Source organism: Sphaeramia orbicularis, chromosome 13 (genome assembly GCF_902148855.1).
Source record: "Sphaeramia orbicularis chromosome 13, fSphaOr1.1, whole genome shotgun sequence".
Taxonomy (NCBI): domain Eukaryota; kingdom Metazoa; phylum Chordata; class Actinopteri; order Kurtiformes; family Apogonidae; genus Sphaeramia; species Sphaeramia orbicularis.
Genome location: NC_043969.1, coordinates 14,430,592 through 14,458,275, shown reverse-complemented (window position 1 = coordinate 14,458,275; position 27,684 = coordinate 14,430,592). Strand labels below are relative to the sequence as shown.

Genomic DNA, 27,684 nt, shown 5'->3' with positions numbered 1-27,684 from the left:
CAGAGAAGGAAGGTCTGAACTCCTTGTCCCCACAAAGAACAATCATTAATGAACCTTGAGCATCTTTTCTTATCAAGGTTTATAATACAGGTAGACCCCTTGCTGTATGATCCTTGTTGAAGTATAAGAAACAAATATGGCTTAAACAAATGAAGACAAATACCCATCACTGTCTGTCCATTTATATTTACAACACTGGATAATGAATAACAAAAGTCAAAACACTTTTACCTGTAGATGATTGAGTTCAGACAGTTTCTCTGATACAGGTTATTTCCCAATGGTGTCATGTATAACTGAAATTAATCCAATACCTCTTACATTGGACATTTAGTGGTGTGGTCTGTTGGTCATGTGACTGACCACATAGAATATCATTACTTTCACTCAAAATGTTTTTTAATTCTCAATTTTTCTATTAAGTGTGATTCCTGATATTTGTTTAAAGCTGTTTTTGGCTTCTAACCTCATCGACCCTACATTCAAACATTTCTTCAAAGTTTTTGCTGTCTTCTACATTACTTTATGTAAGTGGCAATTAACCAAAAAAATAAACCCTCCAAAAATTATTCATTATTTACAGTTATTTTAGGTCATTTATTTCTTTTTTGCACAAGTTATCTCAAGAAATACAGCAGCAAACATAATCAGCAATCAACAGAAACACAATTACAGTATTTTTTATTCAATAAATCCACTTATTCATCTGATTTTTCCAACTTTAGACTCAAAGAAAAGGATTGTCGTCCATGTCTGGACTGGTATATTCCAGCCACTGGTCAGTTGTCAGCCCATCCACCTAAAGCAACACTGACCACACCAGACCCCACATTATCCAAAGGACACCTGTGAATCTGATCTGGCCCGATCCACTGGTTTCTCCACTCCTGTCCTGGAGCTGCCTGATCTGCTGACCAGATGAAAGATGGCAGCGCTTCATGTTTCCAGATCCATCCCACACCAGCAGTTCAGCCTGAGTGGAGCAGCAGGTGGAAGTGTAGGTCACCCACAGAGGCTGAGATGAGCCCAGTACCCACTCAGACACATTCAAAGGAGAGTCACCTTTCTCCAGTCTGGTTTTATGGTGGTGGTGATGGGGACCTCTGCTGGTGGTTTTGTTCCTCTGTGCCTGGTCGAAGCCTGACTGAGCCTCTCCCATGTCGTCCTCTGTGAGTGGTGCGTTGTGGAATAAAGTCAAAAAGCCTTCACCCTTCTGTAGCTGGATTGCAGTGAGGCCAGAGCGCCCTCTGTCTGACACAGCCAGAGATACATTCCAGGTTGAAACATTGCAAGGGGACGGACAGGAGGACTGCAGTCGAGTAATGGAGCAGGACGGAGGGGACACGTCAGGATCCTACAGGACAAACAGTGGTGTCAGACACAGAACAATGAGGGATACAGATACTAACCAGTGTGCACGGAAAACTTTGAAGCAGATGTGTGTATCAGTGGTTGGTGTTAAACTCTGGAATTCTCTTTATAATGAGCTGAAGGACTGTAAAAATATATTCCAACTGAAAAAAAAAGTGTATAAAGAAAGAACAATGAGATTATATGAACAGTTATAAGTTTTACATTTGGCTTTGTATTTGTTTTTGCATTTTGTAACATATTTATTTACTTATTTTGGAATGGTAAAATGTTTTTGCATCATCTCATCAGGTTTATATTTACTTATGTTTTGTACTTTCTGGACATGTAGTTTTGCACTTGCTTTTGTATTCATTTTGTATTATCTTTGGATGTATTTAGTTGGTTTTTCTGGCTTTATACAGTATGATTTCATAGCTAGTTGTGTATGGCTAACCATTAAGGCTATTATTATTTAGAAGGGGGCAGGAAATATAAGATTTTCTTCATCCTGCTCCTTTTCGAGCATGGGTGTGTACATGTTTGTTTACTTGATGATTATTGAATGTTTACTGATGAAATGAACAACCATGAACGAAATAAATGAAATAAGTTATTAGTATCCGATCCGATAACAAGTCCGATTCCATTATCGACTTTGCTTATCAGTCCGATTCCTTATCGATTCTCTTATCAGTTCTCATTAGGTGAGGGAATAAAAGAGTACAAATGGGTGTTTTTGAATTAACTGTCTTTTATATTTCCATGTCTGCACAGAAAATATACCATATACAGTAGGTACAAATAATAATAACAGATGACGCCAGGCCCGGTTTGGGGGGGGGTACGAGGTGATGCGTGCAGTGAAAGTGAAACTAAAGACGCTTTACTAATTCCTCTATTGCCGCATTTCCACCATGTGGAACCAGTTCGACTCGGCTTGGCTCGTCTCCCGTTGTTGTGCACCTCATTTCCTTTCCCCTACCTTCAGAAACTTGTATTTGAGGGGGTATGACGTTTGTTGCCCACACTGGAACCAGAACTGGGCCTGGTGTTCACTCTGCCGCTACATTCACAAGCGTCGCTAAGTAGCGAATCAAATACGTGACATTTCTGTAAATTATTCACATGCTGTGAGCAAATGTTTGAGCATATTGGAAGGATTCCACCCTTTTGAAGACATGGAAGCTTTGACAGTGTTACAAGTGGCCCTGGGGTCACCTTTTTAGACCATTTCTGCCTCAACACTATGTTGGCTACGTTCTGACCAAAACAATGCAGCGTACGCGTGACGTAATGGTGCATGCACAACGAAGGTGGAATCGATAAGCAGAATCGTTAAGGAGGCAGGCAAACGATTCCAAGGAATCGAGCTACTGGGAACTGGTTCTCAAAAACAACTGGTTCTCGATTCCCATCCCTACTAATAACACAATTATTGTCAACAAAATATAGTTAAAGCATGAAAAGCAAAAGTTGTGATTGCAGCTACTTGTCAGTGTTTTACTCTTACTTTATATATGTGTGTGTGTGTGTGTGTGTGTGTGTGTGTGTGTGTGTGTGTGTGTGTGTGTGTGTGTGTGTGGGTGTGTGTGTGTGAGGTTTTTGGATTCGTTTTGAGCTAATTTTATCTACTTTACAAACTGTCAGATGGGTCAATATACAGTGCTATTCTACTATTTTCTGTAAGATCATCATTTCCACATATCTCTAAGACATCAAAAACAGGCCAGTGTTCAGCTTTGTGCCGATGCATTTTCCAAGTAGGACAATTGTCTCAGTTGATATAGGAACAGATCCTTCAAACACATGCAGAGATATTTGATATTTACAGGACAGGAATGAAGGAAATGTGTGATGAAGTAGAAGTATCTCAAATGTGTACTTAGTTGCAGTAGACCTACAGTACTTGAGTAAAAGTTACTGGTTTCTATGAATATAGCAAGACATGCATGAAAGTCTGAGATTTGTTAATGCAACACAGTGGTGCAGTGGTTAGCACTGTCACCTTACAGCAAGAAGGTTCTGGGTTTGATTCTGACACCAGCTGAGAGGGAGGGACTTTTCTGTGTGGAGTTCTCCCTGTGTTTTTGTGTGGGTACTCTGGCTTCCTCCCATCATCCAAAGACACGTAATAGGTTAACTGGTAACTCTAAATTGCCCATAGGTGTGAATGTGAGAATGATTGGTTGTTCGTCTCTACAGCTCTTGAAAAAATTAAGACACCACTGCAATCTCCTCTGAAATCAGCACGTCTACATATATGAAAGCCATTCCATTCATGCGTCTGTTGAATTCTAACACAAGCACACCTTATTCTACTGAATAAACACCTAATCCATGTCTTAGTTAAGAAGTATAAACACCACTACTGTGGCCATCACTGTCTTCTGGAAAATGCAAAAACAGTGCTATTAGTGCAAATAAAGTAATTGGAATCTAAAAATAACTATTGAAAACTACTGGACTTCTGCTCTGACAATGTTCCCAAACTCTGAGAACTATTTTTTCTATCAGGACAATGCTCCTGGACTCAGCTAGGTCAGTAAAGGTGAGGATGACAGACCACCAGATGGAGACCCTGTCATGGCCAGAACAATCTCCAGACCTGAACCCACTGTGAAAACTTCTGGAGGAACATGGATGGTCACAAGCCATGGAACATTACTGAGTAAGTAAGTAAGTAAGTAAGTAAGTAAGTAAATTTTATTTATAGAGCACTTTTCACAGACAGAGTCACAAAGTGCTTTATCAATTCAAATCAGAATCAAATTAAGTTTACAGAGACCCAACAGAATCCTTCAGGAGCAAACACTTGTGATTGGTGACAGTGGTGAGGAAAAACTTCCCTTTAATGGGCAGAAACCTCGAGCAGACCCAGACTCCTGAAGGATGGCTGTCTGCCTTGACCAGTTGGGGTTAAAGAGAGAGAGAGAAAGAGAGTAAAGGAGGAGAAAAGAGAGAGCGATAGAGATATAGAGAGACTGGGGGGGTGGGGGGGGATGACACATGGAGTACGTTATGATGAATACATAGAGTGTAATCAGTCTGTGGTGGTCCTGGGTCAGGTGGGAGACTAAAAAGCCTTTTTGAACAGGAGGGTTTTGAGGTGTTTCTTAAAGCTCTCTACAGAGTCCATGGACCGTAGGTGTAGAGGCAGGTCATTCCATAGACATGGTGCCACAGCTTTAAAAGACCTGTCACCGCATGTGCTAAAACAGGTGCATGGAACCATCAGCAGGTGCTGTCCTGAAGACCTCAAGCTACAAGTCAAGCTGTAGGGCTGAGCTTCATGAATTTCCATGCCAGGAGCTGCATAAAGTCATCCAACAGCAATGGTGGAGAGACAAGACAGGTGAAAGCTGTCATTGAAAATCAGGGTTATTCCACCAAATATTGATGTCTGAACTTTTCCCAAGTTACAACATTAGTAGTGTTGTTTATAAATGAATACAAACTGGTTTTCTTTGCATTATTTGAGGTCTGAAAACACTGCATCTTTTTGTTATTTTGACCATGTGTCATGTTCTGCAAATACATGCTCTAAATAATAATATTTTTATTTGGAATTTGGTAGAAATGTTGCCGGTAGTTTAGAGAATAAAACAAAAATGTTCATTTTACTCAAACACATACCTATACCAAGGGTATTATCGTTAACGAAAATTAATGAAATGACGAAAACTAGAATTGAAAAAAACATTTTCGTTAATGAAATAAATAAAAACTAGAATTAAAAGCAAAAAACGACAACTACCTGAAACTGTATTGTGTGCTTATAAAACTAACTAAAACGTATAAAAATTATGGATAAAATTCCCTTCGTTTTCGTCTTTTTCAATGTTGGATTGAAGCGAAAGTGATTTATTTCACTCTAGCAATTTTAGCTGCTGGCACCATATGATATTTAACAGTCCGTCACTTTTCGTCGCTTGTGGTTTAGTCATCTTCTGGTCCCCACTAGGGGTGTTAGAAAATATTGGTTTTGCAATATATCGCGATATTTCTTTTCACAATACTGCATCGATATTAAAAAGTACTGTATCGATATTTTTAGGTATTTATTCAAATGCAGATATGGCGTGATATATTGTATCATGATCCTAGTAATGTAATTTGTATTGTCTCAACAGATTCTTGCCAATACACAGCCCTAGTCCCCACACTACCTGAAAACATGGAGACTAAAGTTGGGAGAAAGCAGGAGAGTCCTGTCTGGGATTTATTTGAATGCAACGGAGAAGAAGAGAAAAGATACGACAAAACTAAAACTGAACCAAAACTAAGCATTTAGAAAATAATGAAACTAATAAAAACTAGCAAACCTGCTCTAAAAATGAATTAAAACTAACTGAATTAGAGAAAAAAAGTCAAAACTAAATAAAACTAAACTATAATAAAAAATCCAAAACTATTAGAACCTTGACATATTCATGGTAAAATCAGAGAAAGTGATCATTTTGCAGTGGTCTTTTATTTTTTTTACAGAGCTGTATATGTCAGCCCTGTAATGAGCTGACGACATGTTCAGGGTGTACCCCGCCTTCACCCAATGGTAGCTGAGGTAGGCTCCAACACCCCCCCGAGCCTTTCAAGGACAAAGCGGTTCAGAAGAGTCATGAAATGAATGTTGGCCCTTACCGGGGGGACGACTGTCAGGTAGGCCACTGCATAATTTGAGTCTTGAGAGTTAAGAGCCCGTACAGTGAGGGTCAGGGTGACAGTGGCTCCTGCCTGAGCTGTGGCAGGAGTGTGGAGGTCTACCTGGCCACTGAAAGACCCTCGTTCTGAAACAGGGAAACTGAGAGACAGAAACTTATTAATCCTCACAGACCTAAACAGCTACCAGAGACCAAAAGCATGTACTGATCTAAAATGTTTAACACCTTCTGAACCACTAATCCAAATTAATACATGTAAATAATACAGGTAAAAGGCAGTTTCTCATCTTTTCATCAGATATGATCCATGTGGACGTTTAGTGGAAACACCATCATCTTCAGTAACACTGATTCACCAATAAAACCCATGTAGTTTGACCAGTGACAGTGGTTGTAGACACTTGTTTTTATGTTCGGTTAATGATATGTTTTGATGATATTCCTTCAGTTTTTTCTGTTTTGATAAAATAACCTTTAGATTTACTCAGAGCTTTTATAAACATTTACATGTAAATGAAACGTAGGAAAATATTTGATTTTGACAAAAAAAAAAAAAAAAAAGCAAAATGCAAAGGATTATTAATAAATAAATGGTGATAAATCACTTAAGAGAGGTTAAATTAAGGGAAACATTTATTTGGAAGTTGCCACAAAAATAGTTCTGGATGTTTAAGGGTTAAGAACAACACATTTACTCAAAACTAAAGCATAGCCTACTTCCTCTGTAAGCTGTGTATGATTCTATTACAAGTGGATTTTGTCACTGAATTTGTATTTTATGCATTATAACACAATGTAGTGAAGAGTTTTAGTACCTGTAGGGTCCCTTTTTATGAAGATATCCACAGTCATCATCAGCAGTTAGACTCAGGAGTCTTTCGGGGCCGTGGTTCAGGATGTCAAAAGTCACCATTGTGCTGTGACCAGGTACCAAGTGGGGAACTGATAACACCTACAGAGATAAATCCATGCAGACTCTGTGTGAGAAGCCTAGTGGACGGTATATGAAGTACATGCAGCGCCAGATAAAAATAAGAACTCCTGCTTTTGCTGTTAACTTTTTTTTATTAATAAGTTTATCTTTGAGGAAAATGAATATCTTGATCATTATTTCTCCTATATTACATAAATACGATCATTTAGGGTGTTTATTTGCAGAAAATCACAGCTATGGTTAAATTATCAGAAAATGTCAAAATGGTTTTGAAGGTTTGACTAATGCAAAGAAAATTAGCCTATATTCATTGTTCATGTAATACGATGCTAATGTTTCCACTTAGGAATAGTTCTGAAATTAATAATTGACAGAATATACTTGATTTTTAGTCTCAGCTTACATCTTGCTGTGCTTTCCACCAGTTTTTCGTCATAATTTTTGGTGTTTTATGCTACTCCTGTTGCAATAATACACCCAGCCTGACTTTGATTGGCGGCCTGTGGTTAATAATTTTGATCACATTCCAGAAGTTTTCTGGACTAGAAATTGTCTCTTCTTTGTAACCAAAGGTGAATATATATTCTGACAGTCCAGCAGCTGTATGGACAGTCATGTGAATTGACGGCTTTCAAATTCAAAATGTGATGTGATGAAGAAGAGTGCAAACAGCAGTCTATTGATTTTTGCTTCTAACTAAACAATCATGCTAGCAGACACAGAAAACATTATATAAATATTCATAACGGCTAAAATTTACTTAGGGGGTCAAATGAGTGGCATTTTTGTCAAAAAAAAAAAAAGTTGTAAGAAATGCATTGAACTGTGTTGAAATAATGCTAATACATTTGTGCACAGACTGCTGATATTATTTGATACTAGAAGCTCTATTTTCAGAAATATTGGATTTGGAATAGCACGTGTATGTGAAAACTTTTGCTGGCGGACGGATGTGACATTACCCATGATGATCTGGTCAGTACCAGTACTTTATTAGTAATAAACTTATATACTTACAATTGCTAATTATCCTCTTATTCATAAATGTTAGTATTGTGGATCTAAAACAATAACAGCTGACACAAAAACAAAAAATGTGTCAGTGGACGGATGTGACATGGTTGTTACGGATCCCATCATACTGATGCTCGGCAGCCATGTCACCGTTTCCACAAATGATCCCTGTGCTAAAACTAGTGTCAGAATTATTTATTATATAGTTTATAATCATACTAAAGAGTAAATAATAATATAGAATTGTTATTTCTTTAAAAAAAAGCTTATTATTAGAAAACTGTTGATTTAAAAAATGACATATGACATTCTTAATGTATGTATTGGCGTAACATAAGCAGGATGGATCAGCACCATACTCCATGTTGCAACCTGTAAAAATAAAACATGTGATATGTAGTATATATTCTTGCAAGAAAAGCTGGGGAATCTAAAAGAATAGAATATTTGTTTTTCAGGTAAATTCAGTTAAAATATAACTTGGCCATTTGTGACATGAAAATATAGTATTAATTGTGATGAAAGTGGACATTTTTGACCTGAAAACATAGTTCATATGACCATCAACATGTTGCAACAGAACTGAAATCCGTTAATTTGCAGAACTTGCATTTACCAACACAAAATGATAAACTAAGGCGGAATATTGTTAAAATTGCAAAGACTTTTCTTAAGAATTTTCAGGTTCATATTTGTTCATGTTATGTTTAAGTATGGTTCATAGATGTAAACATTTTCATAACGGAATTTGACTTTTTTCACTCAAAAACAGAGAAAAATACTTTGGAGTTGACATTATTTATAAGTTCTTATCCTAGTAGCTCTAGTATTTTACTGGTCCGGCCCACTTTAGATCATATTAGGCTGAATGTGGCCCCTGAACTAAAATGAGTTTGACACCCCTGTTATAACTGATCTGTGTAGCTTCGTTATGGTGATTCATTCTTTCTTCTACATCACAGCATGACATGTTCAGTTTCTGTACAATCACCTGTATCTGAACGTGAGTAGGCTGCACCATTTCTGTAGAAAATCTCTCCACCCTGTTTCCTCTGCGGTCACGGCCTGTTAGTCGAACACAGAAGGGAACTCTGGGAACGGGGTCGACCCAGCCCACGAGCTCCTCCACAGAATAGGATGATGAAAAGGAGGAAGAAGAAGAGTTGAGCCACACCTGCCGGAGGCTTTCCCCATTGGCTCCAAGCAGTGTCACATGGCTGAACGACACCTCCTCATCTGGAGCCAGACCTGTGACTGCCAGCACCAGAAAGGCGGGGACACCTGGGAAATTAAACATGTTGTAAATTTTACAACTTACCAGCTGTCAATAACTGGGTGTGAAGCTGTCACTTGAAACACATAACATGTTAAAACTAATCTCATTCCCTCACCTGCTACGGGGCTTCCCTCCATTCTTGCCAGACCTGGGTGTGTTTCATTTGTCACAGTGGCAAAATGATACAGGAAATCTACACTGCTGTCTCCTGAGGATACATTGACATGTCTTTATCTTTTTTCTCAGCACAACTGCATAACCGTTGATGAGTATTTTCATTGAATTTTACCTATTACATTGAAAGTGAGGTGACCGTCACTCTTGGCTTGGAGTTTCCACTGGCCTGGCTGAATAGGAGGGAGCAGCCAGATGCGATACAGACCCTCAAAGGGCTCTGTCTCTGCTAGAGGTCCTTGTTCATTCAGCAGAGACTGGCTTTGTTCTGCAAAAAACAGGAAGATAAACTAATCACTGATGGAAGTAAAGTAAGAGAAAAATACTACATCTGAAAGTTATGCATTCAAAACAACACAAACTAAAAACAACGTGGATGTATGATAATGGCATCATGCTGGAAGTGTTTTGGTATTATGATGATGTTTTTGGAATAATATTTCTGCTGTATTAACGTGTATATATTTGTATTTGTATATGGATATGGATATGTACTTTTCAGTTAGAGATGGTCCAGGTTGAGCTTTTCTTTAACTCTATAAATACAGTGGAACCTCGCAGTATGAGTGCACCTTAATATAAGAAAGTTGTTTTACGAGCCGCGACTCCTGAGAATTTTTGTCTTGAAATACGAGTGGATGTCCCCAGTACGAGCAGGTGCTCCTCCAAACAAGTACAGCCTCCGCAGGCTCATTTCACATTCAGAAACACCAGTATTCAGGTGTGGGGGAGGAGCCTACAAAATTCTCTAACGAGGACTTTTATGGACCTGTTATTTAGTTAGACTATTTAGGGTGTGTTGCTGCCCCTATTAGAAACGTAGGTAAAGCGTGACAGATCCATGTGGTAAACAGCACATACACACACACACACACACACACACACATACACACACAGAAAACGGAGCAGCAAAGCTAAAGTCATGGACATGTACAAGTCTGTTTGTGTTGTTAACCCATGTTTTGGTTCATGATGCCAAAGTGAGGCCAGAAAACCCAAATTCAGTGAAGAGAGAGAGAAAACGCCAGAAATTCTTCTACCTGACGTTTTATTGGAAGGAGATTCTCCTGCTTTATAAACAGGGGCTAGAATGGCTTAACTATATTTCAATTCATTTCCATGCGGAAAATTGATTTGTAAAGCAAATAATTCGCAAAACGAGCATGGGCCTGAAACACATTAAATTCATACTGCAAAGTTCCACTGTATTTGTGTAATCTGGCTTCCTCCAACCATAGATGGACAGTTGGATGGATGGATGGATGATGGATGGATGGACGGACGGACGGACAGACGGACGGACGGATGGACGGACAGATGGATGGACAGATGGATGGATGGATGGATGGATGAACGGACGGACAGACAGACGGATGGATGGACGGACAGATGGATGGATGGATGGACAGAGGGACAGTTGGATGGATGGATGGATGGATGGATGGATGGACTGACGGAGGGACAGTTGGATGGATGGACGGACGGACGGACGGACGGATAATTTTGGGTAGTGTAGCTGAGAATGCATCAAGAATGCATCATATTCTACATTCTTGTATCGCTGTCCAGTTAAATCTGAGAAGATTCTTAAAGAGTTCATTTAGTTTAAGAAGAAGGAGAGTTTTCTCAGCTCATAAAGGAACACTTTTCTCTTCATTTCATTTCAAACATTAATAATTAAAACATTTGGAAAGGTGTGGTTTTCACTGGACAGGAAGGTGATGAGATATTAAAACAGAAATGTAACTAAAGCTCTCAGAGGAATAAAGTGAAGTAAAAAAGTACAATATTCTCTTGTCTCTGAGATGTGATGGACTAGAAGTATCTCCAAAGCCTCCTCAATTATGTATTTAATTACATTCCTTGAAGTAATGGAAATATCTGTTCATTTCGGTGCAGGATGTGGGCCGACAGGTACCTGAAGGATCGGTGAGAATGCACTCTATCAGGCTGCCTGTGACATGGAGGGTGACGTTTTTTACAGAGCTGTCCACTCTGAAGGAATGGGAGGATATCAGATCACTCTCCACATGGAGGAGGGTCACCTGGTAGTAGGCGAGAGAAATTATTAAACCATTCAATCCTCTAAATCAAGGGTGTCAAACTCGTTTTAGTTCAGGGGCCACATACAGCCAAATATGATAGAAAGTGGGCCGGACCAGTCAAATAATAACATAATAATACAGAAATAATGTCAACTCCAAACTTCCCTCTATGTTTTAGACCGAAGCAAGAAAAATTGCATTACGAAAATGTTTACATCTACAAACTATCCTTTAAAACAATGAACAAACTGAATAAATAAATAAGTGCAATTTTAACGACATACTTCAGTTTATCATTTTGAGTGAAAACTTTTGAATGAAAAAAGTAAAATTCCCGAATGAAAATCTTTACATCTATGAATTGTACTTGAACATAACATGAACAAATATGAACAACCTGAAAATTCTTTAGTAAAATAGTGCAATGTTAACAATATTACGCCTTAGTTTATCATTTATACATGTGAATCACAACTTACCGATCACAGTGGATCTACAAATACACAAAACATTAAATAACAGGCAGAATATTATTAAAATACTACATACTTCTCATAAGACATTTCAGATATTCACTTTTTTTGTAAAAGGTTAGTCTGTAAATGTAAACATTTTTGTGTAATTTTACTTTTTTTACACTAAAACAAAGAGACAAATTTGCAGTTTTCATTATTTATAGGTTATTATGATAGTATTTTACTGGTCTGATCCATTTTAGACTGAAATGACCTAAAATGATTTTAACATCATTGATCATTAATAACTTCAGTGTAAATTTTGCATTTCACAATTTCATCCCACGGGCCACACTGGACCCTTTGGCAGGCCAGTTTTGGCCCCTGGGCCGCGTGTTCGACACCTGTGCTCTAAATGCTAAAAAAAAAATATAAAAAACATTGAAAATATTGTAACAGGGTTGGAGGCTGTAGATCACAGGTGTCAAACATGCGGCCCGGGAGCCAAATCTGGCCGGCCAAAGGTTCCAAAGGTTCCAATCCTGCAGGATGAAAGTGCAAAAATGAACCTGAACAGTCCAGGTTGTCAAAATCCTTTTGGCTCAAATTCCACATATAGACCAATGTGATCTCCAGGCAAAATAACAACACAATAACCCATAAATAAGGTCCTAAACTATGGAACGATCTGCCTCTCCATATCAGACAGGCCACCTCTCTGTCTGTTTTTAAATCCCTTCTTAAAACCCATTTTTTCTCCTTGGCTTTTGAAACCATGTGAGATGTTTGAAGGTATTATCTTTATTCTATATTTTCTTTTTATTTGGTAGTGGTTAGTTGTATGTAGTTGTTTATCTATTCTATTTATTTGTTTATTTTATTTATATTGTTGTTTTTAATTGTATGGCTTTTAATCTGTTCTCGTATTTTATTGTTTTTATTTGGGTTTTATTTATTCTTCTGTATAGCACTTTTTTTTTGTTTTTGTTTTTGTACAGTCTCTATGTCTTTAAATCTATTCTGTATTTTATACTTCTATTTTGGTTTTAATTTTTCTTCTGTATAGCACTTTCATCCACTGCAGTTGTTTTAAAGTGCTTTACAAATAAAGTTGGATTGGATTGGAAATAATGACAACTACAAATTTTCTTTGTGAAAAATTATGTGGAAAAATTTTAAGTGAAAAAAAAACATTACACTGTGAAAATATTTACATTTACAAAACTATTCTTTCACAATAAAATGCAAATAAATACATAAATAAAAAACAAAGATGAACAACCCAAAATGTTTAATTTGAACAATATTCTGCCTGTTACAAATGTTTTGTGCATTTATGGATCCACTGTGAGCTGTAGTTGTGTTAATAATAAGAGATGGAATATTGTAGAAATTGTTCAAATTTTACTTCCAAACTCCAAAATTTTAACAATATTCTGCCTGTTATCAAATGTTTATATAACATTGTGTGTAAATGTACATGTATAAATAACAAGACAAGGCAAAATATTGTTAAAATTGCACTAATTATTCAAATGAAATTTCTGTTTTTTCAGGTTATTCACATCTTTTTGTAAAATGTAAATATTGTCATAATTAATTTTTTTTTTTTTTTTTTTTTTTTTTTTTTTTTAGTACTAAAACAAAAAGAAAAACTTGGATTTGTCATTATTTATAGGTTATTAAGTCATTATTTTACTGGTCTGGCCCACTGCAGATCAACTTGGGCTAAATATGGCCCCTGAACCAAAATGAGTTTGACACCTCTGCTGTAGATGATAGAATTCTCCTGTTGATGTACCTTATCAGCAGCTGTGTTGTCCTCCACTATGGTTGAGACCTTCTGGATGTCAGAGTTGGTGGTGAATATTGTCATTCCTCCTGACAGAGAAGACAACAAAGAGTACAAAGAGAAACGATCTGGGGATAAAGGCTCTGTACTCCTCCTCTTCCTCCTCCTCTTCCTCCTGCTCCGTCCTCTACCTTCTGTTGTATAATGAGGATCTTCAGTTAGAAGAAACGTCACCTGTGTAGAATCAGCCGCAGAATGTATAAATAAAAATAGTCCATATTCCAGATTTATATCAATACATTTTGGCTGCAGAAAAGACAATATGTGTTTCATTTAACTCTTGTGTGGTGTTCAGGTTTTTGTTATTCAGCCAGTGTTTGTGGGTGTGGTGGACCTGCTGCATTTGTGGGTTCTTAATTCAACATAATCAAACAATTTTATGTTAAAATACTCAGCAGATGTTTACTTCATCCTCATTACAAGCAACATAAAAAGCATATATGTTTAATATTTGCCTTTTGCCTTTGCTAGATCACGTTTATGAACTAGAAAAGCGTTCTGAGAGTGCAGACCTCTGCCAAGGCATGTTGAGCCACGTTATGTAATAAATTCCCATTATGTAACTAGAAGCACTCGGAGAGCGCAGACCTCCGCCAAGGCTGATCAGTGGCCCCCCCCGTGGGCCCCCCCATGCCAAGGAGGTTATGTTTTTGCCAGGGTTTGTTTGTCTGTCTGTCTGTCTGTCTGTCTGTCTGTTTGTCTGTCCGTTAGTGTGCAACATAACTCAAAAAGTTATGGACAGATTTTGATGAAATTTTCTGGTCTGCGCCCCCCCCCCCCGTGGGCCCCCCCACCCCCGATCACCACCAAAATTTAATCATTTCTTCCTTATCCCATTTCCAACAAACCCTGAAAATTTCATCCAAATCTGTCCATAACTTTTTGAGTTATGTTGCACACTAACGGACAGACAAACAAACAGACAGACAAACAAATAAACCCTGGCAAAAACATAACCTCCTTGGCGGAGGTAATAAAAGTTCAAAATGTAATAAGAATGTCACGTCATCTTGTAATAAAGCCGCATTATGTAATAAGCTGACGCATTTTGTAATGAACTACATCAACGCATTTTGACACATTTTTATTTTAAAAAAAAATGTAATAACATGGTTTATTATGTAATAACAATCCAAATTAATGTAATTTCAGAGCAATTTAGAATAAATTAGTCACAGGAGCTATAGGTAATGTAATCAGAACTTTGACCACACAGTTTAAAGATGAAAATAAAAATGTGTCAAGTGCATTTTGTAATAAATTTCTCAAATTGTAATAACTTACTACATAATGTGAAAAAATTTACTACATAATGCATTGAGGTAGATTATTACAAAATGTGTCAGTTTATTACATAATGCGGCTTTATTACAAGATGACGTGACATTCTTATTACATTTTGAACTTTTATTACATATTGGGAATTTATTACATAATGCAGCTCAACAAGGCAGATCAGTCCCCCCCACCACCACCATTACCACCAAAATTTAATCATTTGTTCCTTGTGCCAGTATAAACATTTCCTGAAAATTTCATCAAAATCCTTCCATAACTTTTTGAGTTATTTTGCTAACAGACAAACAAACAAACAAACAAACAAACCCTGATGAAAACATCACCTCCACTGTCCTTGGAGGAGGTAATTAAAATGCTACTCGTTTTTGGTTTTTAGTTGTTGTTTTTTTACAAAATGCAATGTAATCAAGATATGAGATGAAAAAATTCTTTAAAAAATAATTACTCATCATTTTTCTTTTAATAAAAAATGAAAACAGGTCCCACCGACCCAAACACCATGCAAGGGTTGAGAGGAACTGCCTTTTTAATTAAAACATACCTTGCTCTGTTTCTCAAGCGTGAGAGCTTTCACTGAATCAAACAAGTGGGCATCTTTAGGGGAGGCATCAGTGAATACAAAGATCTCTGACAGCGGTGGACTGTGAGTTAGTGCCAGCTGAAAACATACACATACATGAACATAATACACAGGTGAACATTGGACCACTTTTCAGTAAATATTAAGCATCCAAACCTTACCTGAATAGCAGAGAGGCACATCTCTGGTTCATCTCCTCCTCCTAGCGCCATCAGGTTCTCCATGTGCTGCATAAACTCCTCTGGGTCATCAGTTTCATACACTGGTCCTACCTCTGCATTAAACATTAAAAAAGAACGATTGGAAACAGGTCAAATGAAGCATATTAGAAAGTTAATTATTTGTGCAGTGGCAGTTATAGAGATTTTTGGGAATGCCAGAACCAGCCTCCTGACACAACCAAAAGGGTTTAAACCCAGTTTGTTTTCTGCTTAATTGAAAAAAATGCATCGTGTTAATGTAATGTATTACCTCAGCAAAATTTATAGGAAAATATAATTTTGCAAATTACTTTTAAAACATCAAACTACAGAAGCACAGAATGGAATACTGTATGCATCTTAAACTCAGATAGCTACACTTAGGTTGGCGCTGTGGTGTAGTGGTTTGCACTTTTGCCTCACAGCAAAAAGGGTCAGTCTGAGCCTCCCTATGTTTCTCCTGGCATTAACACAAGTACAACAGTAGCGGCTGCTCATCTTTCAGAGAGGGGAAGCTCATTGTCGGCTTACATTAAAAAAAAAAAGTCAAGTTATTTAAACATAAATTCGGCCCTTCGTTCCTTTTTAAGAAAATGGTCAGTGACCTTATCGTACCAAGTAAACAAGAAAACGTTGAAATTACGTTAAATTGAAACAAGGAAGTACTATGAGTGTGTTTTATTTACAGTGCAAGAAATGAACAAGTAATTTCGTAGCGGTTTCTCTCTCGATTTCACAAGCAAAATGCGTGACAGTGTTAATAATAAAAAAAATAAATAAATAATACATCGGTTTTATATAGCGCTTTTCTAAGTACTCAAAGACGCTTAAACTGATTAAAATGAACTCTGTCAAGTGAAGGAGTATATTTCAAAATAGCTGTCAATCAAACGGGATTCAGCCAATCAGCATGTGGAAGCTCAGCATCCAGCCTGGCCAAGGCCTGCCCACAGCTCCATTCCCCCCCAGAGACGCCGAGCATTCAGGGGCGGGACAACATCTTGGCATTTATCCAATTACCGTCCAGTTTTGAGGCAATGAAAAAAACTGTTCCACTCAGTCCCATTGAGGTGCATGGATGCCGGGCGTCTACGGGCAAATGCACTGAGCAGAGATCGAATGACAAAACAGCGCAACAGGAATGTATGAGAAGTGAACAACATCGAGTCCGCTGATTTGTGATAAAGCTGATTCTGAACGAACTCGCCTGTAAGATGAACGTGTTCTAACACATTTGTAGTCAATGAAATGTCAACACAACCGTACATATTTAACCATTTAATTTTCGTAATTTTAGGGGAAGCCGGGCTTCCCTTGCAGTCTATGACAAATCGCCACTGAAGTACATATAGCTTAATTCTCCTGACCACAGTGCTGATAAAGATCTGGAGTTGGACCCTGAGTTCTATCAATGGCAGTTCACTACTCCTAATATGCTACATGCTAATGCTAATGCTAGGTACTATGTGTTTATAAGGATGGGTAAAATGCAGAGACTGATTTGTCCTATCAGGATAAATAGATAAAGCAAGTTAACCTTTAGCTTTAAATTCATGTTAAAGTGCCAGTGCTCCTAAACACTGTTTGATGAGAATGATACAGAGCACCTACAGGGAGGTTTCCTACTGAGAATTGTCTGTTGGTTGTTAAAGGTCCCGTATTATGCAAATCTCACTTTGTGAAAGTTTTCTTATAGTAGTGTGTGTTGCAGTAGCCTCATTATGAGGTTCGAATTTGAAAACTGTCTGTTTCCTCCCTGCCTTGCTACACCACATTTTGTGAAAATGCCTGCTCAAACGGCCGAGTTTGAGTTGGGTCCGCTTATGACGACATAAGCGGATTTAACTCCTCCCCCTGACTGTGCCCCCACCCTCGCAAAGCGAGCCCCGCCCTGGCAAAGTACCTCTTGGACAACAAACATGGCGAAGGCGGGACACGCATGTTGTGGTGTTGTTGGCTGCACACACCAACACGAAAGTTTATTTTTGCTCCCCACTTCCGAGCCTCTCCGTAAAAAGTGGCTGGATTATATCTGTGATGGTCATGTACCAAACAACATTCCCAAACGCTTGTATGTGTGTGCCCGGCATTTCACGGACGAGTGTTTTTTTAACATGGGCCCATACAGCTCCGGCTTAGCACAAAGACTCCGAATCCAGAAGGACGCAGTACCAACGCTTCGTGACCCAAGTACAAGTGTGGGAGATGTAAGTTCTTATCATTTTTTTGTATCTTTACTGCATAACCCTACATTATGGATAAGCTGGTGGTTGATGTGTACGTCTAACGTTAGCATGGCAGCTAACATAGCTCGGTTGCTGCTGCTAACGTTTGCGTCCCCGTTAACATGCAAGAGCTGATAATATCAAGAGACATTCAACAGAACTACTCTGAACACGGGCCTTTTGTGGTTGGCATCAGTATAGTTAGCATCAAGCTTGTTAGCAGCTGCCTGCATTAGTGGCGGCAGGCGTCTTTCCGTGTCAGGTCCACGAACCCGACACAACACCGCCATTTTCCGTCGGGGCTCAGTCACGTCTCAAGGCAAAGAAAGCCAGTGTTTGGAAAGACGTTCTGTCTGAGACGTGTGTATGATGGCTTCACCGTCAACATTAGCGCGTAGTACTGCTAGCGTAAGCCGCGTCCTCTCCCAGAGAGGGGAGGGGGAGTGGGCGTGGACGTTGACAGATGCGTTCATTTGCATACCCGGAAGCAGGCCCAGAAATAGACTGTTCTGAGGAGGGCTGGTGAGAGTGACTTTTTCGACCGCTGAAACTCCGAAAAAAGGATGATTTTGGGGCGAACAAACTTAAATACTCTGTTTTTGGGCTTCTGAGACCTATATGACGTGACTGAAAAATAGCATAATACGGGACCTTTAAGGTGGAGTTGTGTTTTATGAGACTGTCACATTTTGATGTTCAGACTTTGTTGTGGAATAAAATTTGCCTGTTTACATGCTATATTTATCAGGGAATCTATACCAGGTTCCTCTTTAGGGCTTCGGTCAGTTACCTATAAGGAAGAGGTGCCTGATTGCATCACTTTAAACACAGTACAGATTTTGCCCTTATTTTTCAGTGTGCATTTTAACACACTTTCACTCACTTGGGTCATGGAAGGGTACAAGCACAAATGTTCCAGACTGCCCTGGGTTGTTGGCCCGGGTTTGGATGATGGAGAGGGCCCGGAGGCGAGCGGCAGTGATCTCCTCAAACATGCTGCCAGTGGTGTCCATGACAAATACTAATGCAGGGACTGTCTTCACACTGAAGAGACTGTAAAGGTTTGGAAGGAAATAAATATACTCAGTGAATGCAAAAGCCATCTTACTTTATCAAATTGTTTCCTAGGCTGGATATACTGTAGCGGATTAAGTCATGCATCAGTAGAAGTTAGGGTGACCAGGTGTTTCGCTTTGTGTGGGACTGCACAGCATTATGACCATTTTTTCCACGTCCTGCAAATGGGCTCTGTGCACAGCCCCACTACTTCCTGAACTTCAAGAGGGTGCTTTATTTCCTGTCTTTCATTAGTGGACACACTGATTAATCCAGATGTGCCTGATTAATCAGTAGTCACAACAAGAAGTAGCAGACACACCTGGATTGATCAGTGTGTCCAATAATGAAAGACAGGAAATAAAGGACCCACCTGAAGTTCAGGAAGTAGTGAGGCTGTGCATAGAGCCCATTGAGACGATGCCCCACATTTGATTGGCTCTGGCTCTCCAAAGTGCAGCACAGTCGCCTTCTTCCAAACATGACTTTTATTTTATAGTGGTGACAGCGCTATCACCATTGGCTGTGTCCACTGTCAATCAACTAACATACACGTGGGGTCAGGAGTCCATCAACCTGTCACTGGTGTTGTCAGTTATGCCTTTTTGTTTTATTGCACGTAGATTAGTTTACCTTTGAGGGTTGAGAACATGTACTCAAATAAAAAAGCAGATTTTCTAAAAATATTTAATTCCAATATTTGAAACTTGAGGTTTCTTTTTTGAGTTTTTACAAGATTTTTTGTTGTGTTTAACAAGCAAAAAAAGTTGCTGAAACCTGTGCAAAAAAAGCAAAAAAACAAATGCCCAGTGCGAAAAATATGCATACTGTGTGTAACCAAATGAAATAGTTGTTATTCATATTTATAAGCTGGACAATAAGATGCACACTGTTTTAAAATCTACACTTTGTTCCGGCATTACGATGACGTGTCCCACATTGTCCCACACAAACACACCCCTTGTCCCACATGTGGCTCATAAGCACCTGGTCACCCTAGTGTAAGTATTAAAACCTACTTGAGGAAGGTTTTGTGGCCCACTGTGTCTCTGAGGTCTCTCAGCACACTCAGGGTGGCCTCTGTAGCCAGACTGGCTGCTTCTTTATGGAGGTAGTGGTGAGGGGAAAAGAAAGGTGAGGTGCTGTCCTTATTGATGCCTCCTTTGGCCCCCATAGAGCGGCTACTGTCCAAAACACCTCCATGACTACATTTACCTGAATAAGACAGTGCATCTTCAGGGTTTGATGGAGTTCATAAATTGAGTTTGTAGAGTAAAATCAAGTTGCCGCTGGTTGTAATGTTGTCCTGACATACCAGCAGGTTTTGAAGGTACAGTGCTGAAGTAGCCGGTGGTGAGCAGCTGGGAATCTTGATGCATACTCTTCATTTTTGACACAAGGTTGTTTCGACAGGTGAGACTGAAGCACTCCATACAGGTAGGAGTGTCTCCTATTGACAGGAAGAAGAAAGGCCATTGTTCCACCAAACCATCACTGCAGCAACATGTTGTTTAACCACTGTGGTTGTCTCTGTTTGGCTTTTGAAAGTCAATGTGTGTTAGTTTGTGAGGTTTTGAAAGGTGACAACAAGATGTGTTCCCAGAAACCTACAGACAAATTCAAGTCTTCATTTGTAAACTTTAGATTTAATTTTTTTATGCAAATAGATACAGTAAGAGCCATAAGGGACATGTTTTGTTCATACATACAGCACTGGAAAGAATTAAAAGACTGCTGGGGAGAAAAAGACCACTGGTTTTACTAGTTATAGGCATGTGTTTGTACCTACTGTAACTACTGACAACATTTCTCCCACATTCTGCAGAAAAATATTCATTTGATCAAGAAAACCAAAAGGCGGTGTATAATGCAAATAATAAATAATGCAAAGTTTCGCAGCTTTTACACATCATAGCATACTCTCCACTATTCTTTCACATTGTTGTTGTTGTTTTATGTCACGTCTTGTGGAAAAAGGTGGAGAGGTGTGTGAATTTCTTCCAAAGCCCTCCTCATTTCTTAAATGAAACAGTGAAAATGTATTTAATTAACAATGCATATCGCATAGTTTAACTAAAAGGCTCAGAGTTACTTTACTTGAGCAGTAGATATCACTATCAGTCCAAGGTAAAAATACCAGCTGGACTAGTCAACTAGTGTTGAACTTTCCTAATCTAGTGCCACACCTTCAGTCTTGTTGCTGCACCACCACAAGGTATGGGCCTATAAATAGTCCAGTTTTCAGCAGATAAATTGTGAAATGTTCCATGTTTCTAGGCGTGGTAGCCATATGTCTAAGCCAACAATGTCTGTGTAGCCCCCTTTTACCCTCAAATAAATGACCTGTCATGCACTTAGGCTTTAAGTCAACTGGCCTTGCCTGTGTGTCAACATTTTGCAATGCATTGTTGCCGCTGCAAGTGTAACCAGTTGTCAAGGCCAGAAAAAACATTTACAACAAATTGAAGAAACACTCCCTACGCCCCACTTAGGAATTGCATCTCTGTACAGCAGCAGGTGGCTTTAAATAACCATTGATATGTTCATGATGTAATATGAAAAAAAAAAAACTTTAAACCAGTTTACTGATATTGTTTTAAGTGATCAGGTAGGCGGCAGTACTGTGATAGATGTGGATTACTTTCAGCTACAGGGATCGCTGGCTCCTCTGGCTGCAGAAGGTGGAGGTAAATGGAGCGCTGGCCCAGCTCCACCCAGTTACTGTGGCTGTAGAAGTCCTGGAGTAAAGAATACAGTGGATTATAATTCAGCTTTGGCTTAAAAAATGTACATTCCATTTATACAGTGTACTACCCATGCCTATCAGTATGGCTTTATATAGCTTATATAATGCAGGCAAGTAATATATGTATAGATTCAGACCAGAGATGATTTCTCACAGACTGCAAGGGAAGCTTGGCTTGCCATAAAATTATGACAATTAAATGGTTAAATATGTACGGTTGTGTTGACATTTCATTGACTACAAATGTGTTAGAACACGTTCATCTCACAGACGAGTTCATTCAGAATCAGCTTTATCACAAATCAACAGACTCAGTGTTGTTCACTTCTCATACATTCCCGTTGCGCTGTTTTCTCATTCGATCTCTGCTCAGTGCATTTGCCCGTAGACGCTCAGTGTCCATGCACCTCAATGGGACTGAGTGGACAGTTTTTTTCATTGCCTCAAAACTGGACGGTAATTGGATAAATGCCACGATGTTGTCCCGCCCCTGGACCCTGCATCTCTGGGGGTGAATGGAGCTGTGGGCGGACCTCAGCTGGGCTGGACGCCAGGCTTCCACACGCGGATTGGAGGATCAGTCGAAAGGCTGAATCCCATTTGATTGACAGCTATTTTGAGATATACTTCTACTTGAGATTTACTATAGATATCCTTCACTTGACACAGTTCAGTTTAATACCGTCGCGCATTCTGCTTGTGAAATCGAGACAGAAACCACTACGAAATTACTTGTTCATTTCTTGCACTGTAAATAAAACACACTCATTGTACTTCCTTGTTTCAATTTAGCATAATTTCAACGTTTTCTTGTTTACTTGGTACGATAAGGTCACTGACCATTTTCTTAAAAAGGAACGGAGGGCCGAATTTATGTTTAAATAACTTGACTTTTTTTTTAATGTAAGCCGACAATGAGCTTCCCCTCTCTGAAAGACAAGCAGCCGCCACTGATTCAGACAGGCACTAGTGTTTTTTAATTAAAAGTATTTACCTGAAGGGAATGAAAAAGCTGACCCAAGCTGTAGCGGGCCCTTTGGTATTCCTTGACCCGCACTGACAGTATAGTTTGAGTCCAGAACTGACGCAGCATCACCATGGAGCGGTTCACTTGCTCTGAATCGAAGTGGTACACTGGGTTGGACCTGGTGGAGCTCAGGAAGTCCATGGCCACATTGGACTTCACCACTTCTCCCACAGCTCTCCAGAAGCTTCGGCCCAGTCCAGTCTAAAGGAGGTAAAGGTGTTTCACACATGTTCAACATTTCTCCTGTGTTTCATATAAAAGTTTCTATGAAGTGGGTGTTCTCCGCCTCACCTCTTTGTGGTTTTCTGGATGCTTTTTGCTGAGCTTCAGACCCTCCACTGTTTCCATAGTGATGTTGAGGATGGCATGTTCTGTGATGTACTGGTGTGTGTGTGAGTCCCAGGACAGCGTCAGAACTCGAGACCAGAAGTTAGGGAGGAATCCCATGCATGGTAAAGCGAGGAGGACTAGGTAAGCCAGAATGAACCAGTGCATCTGGGACCCTCCCCAAATCCGTCTTCTGGTCTGGAACATCATGCTCTAGAGCGAAGGCACATGGGTCATACCCTACAATGCTTACAATTAAACAATTATATTTTGTAGTCTTTTGCAGTTTCGAGTTACATTGAAATTTTTATTAAAAACTCTCAAAGGGTACATTTTGTAAACCACAACACGACATTTTGTAAACCCCAACAAACTATTATTCAGAAAAAAGCAATATGGATCATTCATAACGTTGGCTACCAGGAACACACAAACTCATTATTCTTACAGTCAAAATTACTCAAGTTCACAGACATTGTGGACTATCAAACAGCTCAAATGATGTACAAAGCTAAAAATAATCTTTTACCAACAAATATACAGAAATTATTCAGTATTCATGAGGGGGGTTATAATTGAAGGGGGAAAATTAACTTTGAAATTCACTTAATATGCACGACTAGGAAGGGTTTTTGTGTTTCAGTCAGCGGGGTGAGACTGTGGAACAGATTTAATATAGAGTTAAAGCAATGTCCAAGCATGATAGAATTTAAAAGGAGGTACAAAGACACAATTTTTCAGAGGTGCAGGGATGAGGGAGGTTTTGGGTATGACTGGGTATTATAAAGATGTACAAGTATGTGGTTTGTATATGTATATGTATGTATGTGTGTATGTGTGTGTATATGTATATGTGTGGGTGTATAGATCTGTGTATGAATATGTATTTACATATATGTGTTATTGTATTATGTGTTTATGTAAATCATATTGTACTTGTTCATAATAATATAAAACTAGAAACCAAATTATTTAATAGTAAGTATCAGTCATATTATGGTATATAGTATAGATATGCTTAGACTAGGAAGGTTATTATTGTTGTTAATTATATAAGGAGAAGGGGTGGGAGTTTATAAGTTGTACTTTTTCGCACTCCTTTTCGAATATGTATTATATGTCTTATGTTTAAGTGTTTTGTTTATTTATTTTCTTCTGTTTCGACATTCATATTCGAAATAAAATCCATCAATCGATCAAGTCAGTCAAACTACATTAAATCTGTGCAATGCTGTAATTTGGTCTAAATCCTATTCCTTTCAGCCAATTTTGTTCCACTTATCCATGTCTCCTTTCCTAAAATCACCCACTCCTTAGTGCCAACCCCCCCTACAAACCTCCTCTCCCATTTTTCTCATGCTTGTTTGTACAGAGGGTCCTATTGTTCTTTGCCATCTTTATTCAAATGCAAGACAAGAGCAACTGAAACAATGCATCAAGCCCTAGGAAAAAAAAAGAAAAGAAGAAGCTCCATGTATTGTGCCAGCCTCCATTCAGCATTTCAGTTTAACTGATCAGCACAGTTCCTTAAAACCACAGACTTCGTTTTTTATCTGCTAAGCAAAAGCTCTGCAATATTAACCCTTTCATGCATAGTGGTCACTACAGTGGACAGTTATTCCACAGCTGTTCTCTTGCATATTCATGGATTTTATTGTTTTAGTTCCATATCAGCCAACACTGTGGATCATCCCATACACTGACATTCATACCTTTACTGTAACTTTGCTGTTCTTGATAAATCTGATCTGCAGTAACATGTTTGAATGTAAATGAATTGCTTGTTATTATTATAAGACTGTAATTAACAGTTTTTTAAAACATTTTTTTTTCATGTTATCTTCATAAAGTGAGTAATAACTAGTATCAGAGTATGTTAAAATGACAAAACATCAGATTAGCAGCGTTAAAAAAAAAAAAAAAAAGTTCCTTTTCACACAGTATGTCTGTAAATACATCTTTCGTTGTCAGGTCCGGCATCGAAATGTGATTCAACAAAACTCATAATAAAGACTGTAGAATATCAAGGGGAGCCTCATTGAAATTTCCCTTTAAAAAAGCAAATTTGTTCAGCACAAAAAGGCAGCCAGGCTACCATTCTGCTGTTATGATGCTGGACAAGACAGGTTAAAAAAATAATAATAATAATTAAAAAAATATATATATATATATATATTCCATAGTTTTCACACAGTGTATCAGTAAATACATGTTTCTTTGCTTCAAAAATTAAATGCATGGTGTCCAGCTGAGTGGATATTTTGCAACTCCATGAAAAATAGGTTTATAAAAAAATGTCAATGGCATTGTTTTTGTCATGCCTAAAGAGGAATTAAAACAGTCAGGAAAAAAAGTCTTGATTAAGGTTCTAATAACTCATGCATGAAAGGGTTAAACACCAATTCACTGAATAAAACAGAAATAGTAGTTGATGTATTTAGTATATAGTTTCCCCATGACAATATCAAAGCATGTTAATACAGTATATACACTCTCAAAAATAGAGGGACAAGATCAGAACATTTATGTAACTATAAGTACATTTTTTAAGAATGTTCTCTTAAAAGTACAATATTGGTCTTTAGGAGGCCAGAATTGCACCTTTAGACTATGAAAAAGGGTCCAAAGTTATGTAAAGTACAAATTTGTACTATAAGATACCCTGCAGCATTAAAAAAAAATGTGTGTAGACCATGAGAATAGGCTATAGGCTAGGAGAACTGAACAGTAGGCCTAATTATAGTTGAAACATTAGGCTTAGCACATTATCTATTATATATCATACTGTATTTACTCTATATTATATTTAATAATAGTTTGTCTTCTAATTTAATAGCCCAATTTGCTCAATGATAATAGCCTAATAATTTATTTAGCTTATTAGAACCTCTGATTATTGCCATAATCTCTGTTTTATGAAGTTTTCATTCACACCTCCATTGTCTTGATGTCGTAGCTAGCCTATACCGTTTTTTGTTTTGTTTTGTTTTGTTTTTTCTCAATTAGGCCACCGATTCAAACTTTAAACATCATGGCATTATCAACTATATGAGAGTTTTCTTTCTATGTTAAGTACTTAAGGTACAAAAATGGACCATTTCAAATGGGTACAGAAATGTCTCTCAAAAAAGTACACCCCCAGCGACAAGCATTTGTACCCTTTTAAGTACAAGCTGGTACTTCTATTTTTGAGAGTGTACTTCAAATTTAATCTATTGCCTCCTCCATCAGCAAATGTCAACTAGACAAATACCAATGATTTTCTGGTTGAGAAAAGCTACAGGTTTTAGTATATATGGTTTGATCATTGTGAAAGAATTAGAAATTATTTTTGTAAAATTTCATCGTTAAATGTCATAATACATATAAAATGCTTTTTACCTCATTTCATCCTGTCACACTCTTCCTCTTGTTGACACAACGCTGCATGAGACAGACATCACACATGTACGTTCTTTCGATAGCGTTGACTTTCACCACAACCTGTCCGCAGTTCATTCCTGTTTGTACAAAATGTACAAACTTTTAAAGTCTTCAGCTTTTATCCTTGTGCTCTTATCTCTGACTGTCTCCTCAGTTACAAAACTAACAGATAAAAGAAGAATCCCAAAAGCACTTGGTTGAACATATATGAGAGTCTGGTTGACACTGAAGGGTCTTTGGGTATGTTTCCAAGAAAAGGGGGTCACACCATGAGGTGGCAGACATCTCGTCATAGCTCCTCCACAGCCTTGTGCCCCTCCTTGTCCCCCAATTATTGCACGGTGCATTGATTCACCACAATAGGGCCGCATATATTACCAACTTAGGCCTTCCCCCCCCCCCCCCTTGCCCTCTATCCATCACTTTCCCTCTTTCTCACAAAACCAAAAAACACAGCTCTTAACAGCTACAAACACTAACAACCCCTTCCTCTCTGCCTATAGTTACCCCCCCTATTTCTGATGGCAATGCAAAGGGAGGCATCAGTTGCTAGCCAACGCTATGATCCACATTGAACTTCAGCTGCAAGTTGTAAAGGGTGAAAAAGCACTTGTTTTTTTGTTTTTTTTTTTTCAACTGTAGACTCTATTTTCGGGAGCTTGATTCTGGTTGTCTGCCATGTAATAAGAGACAGTTTTCCAAAGCAAAATACTGTAGCATTTTAGATGTAAAAATTAAAAAAAAAAAAAGAGTAAAAGAGAAACAAAAAACTAAGTCGAAAGACAGGATGCTGCAGCTACTAGATGTTTAATAGGAAACCACAGACACCAAAAACCACAAGTAGTCTGTCAGCTTTCATGACTTACTTGCAAAGTGAAATCAGTAAATGTAAGCATGATTTCATACCCCCCCCAAAAAAAGGTTAGAAAAATGAAGTTTTCAATAAATATTAGCGGGGTTAAAAAACACTTTGCACTGTGTAGGAAAACCACACTATGAGTATATTTAGACTTACAAAGAAATATTCTGACAAGTTTCCC

At 38.4% G+C, this 27,684-nt stretch overlaps 1 protein-coding gene across 2 annotated transcripts; it reads right to left on the bottom strand.

The window, feature by feature from the left end:
• Nucleotides 1-596: 596 nt before the first annotated feature.
• On the bottom strand, nt 597-26,879 carry vwa7 (von Willebrand factor A domain containing 7). 2 transcript variants are annotated; one of them, XM_030151924.1, is made up of 17 exons: nt 26,603-26,879; nt 23,186-23,434; nt 22,862-23,095; nt 21,763-21,859; nt 20,437-20,571; nt 20,141-20,336; nt 18,949-19,118; nt 15,802-15,914; nt 15,602-15,718; nt 13,711-13,935; nt 11,328-11,454; nt 9,525-9,677; nt 9,351-9,443; nt 8,951-9,240; nt 6,827-6,963; nt 5,992-6,151; nt 597-1,354 (listed from the first exon to the last, which is right to left on the bottom strand). In XM_030151924.1, the coding sequence occupies exons 2-17, from the start codon at nt 23,429-23,431 to the stop codon at nt 800-802; spliced, it is 3,048 nt and encodes a 1,015-aa protein (XP_030007784.1). In that variant the 5' UTR covers nt 23,432-23,434; nt 26,603-26,879; the 3' UTR covers nt 597-799. The 2 variants fall into 2 exon arrangements, with proteins under 2 accessions (XP_030007784.1, XP_030007783.1); XM_030151923.1 differs by having other exon boundaries at nt 800-1,354; nt 23,186-23,436; nt 26,610-26,879.
• Between the last annotated feature and the right edge of the window lie 805 nt (nt 26,880-27,684).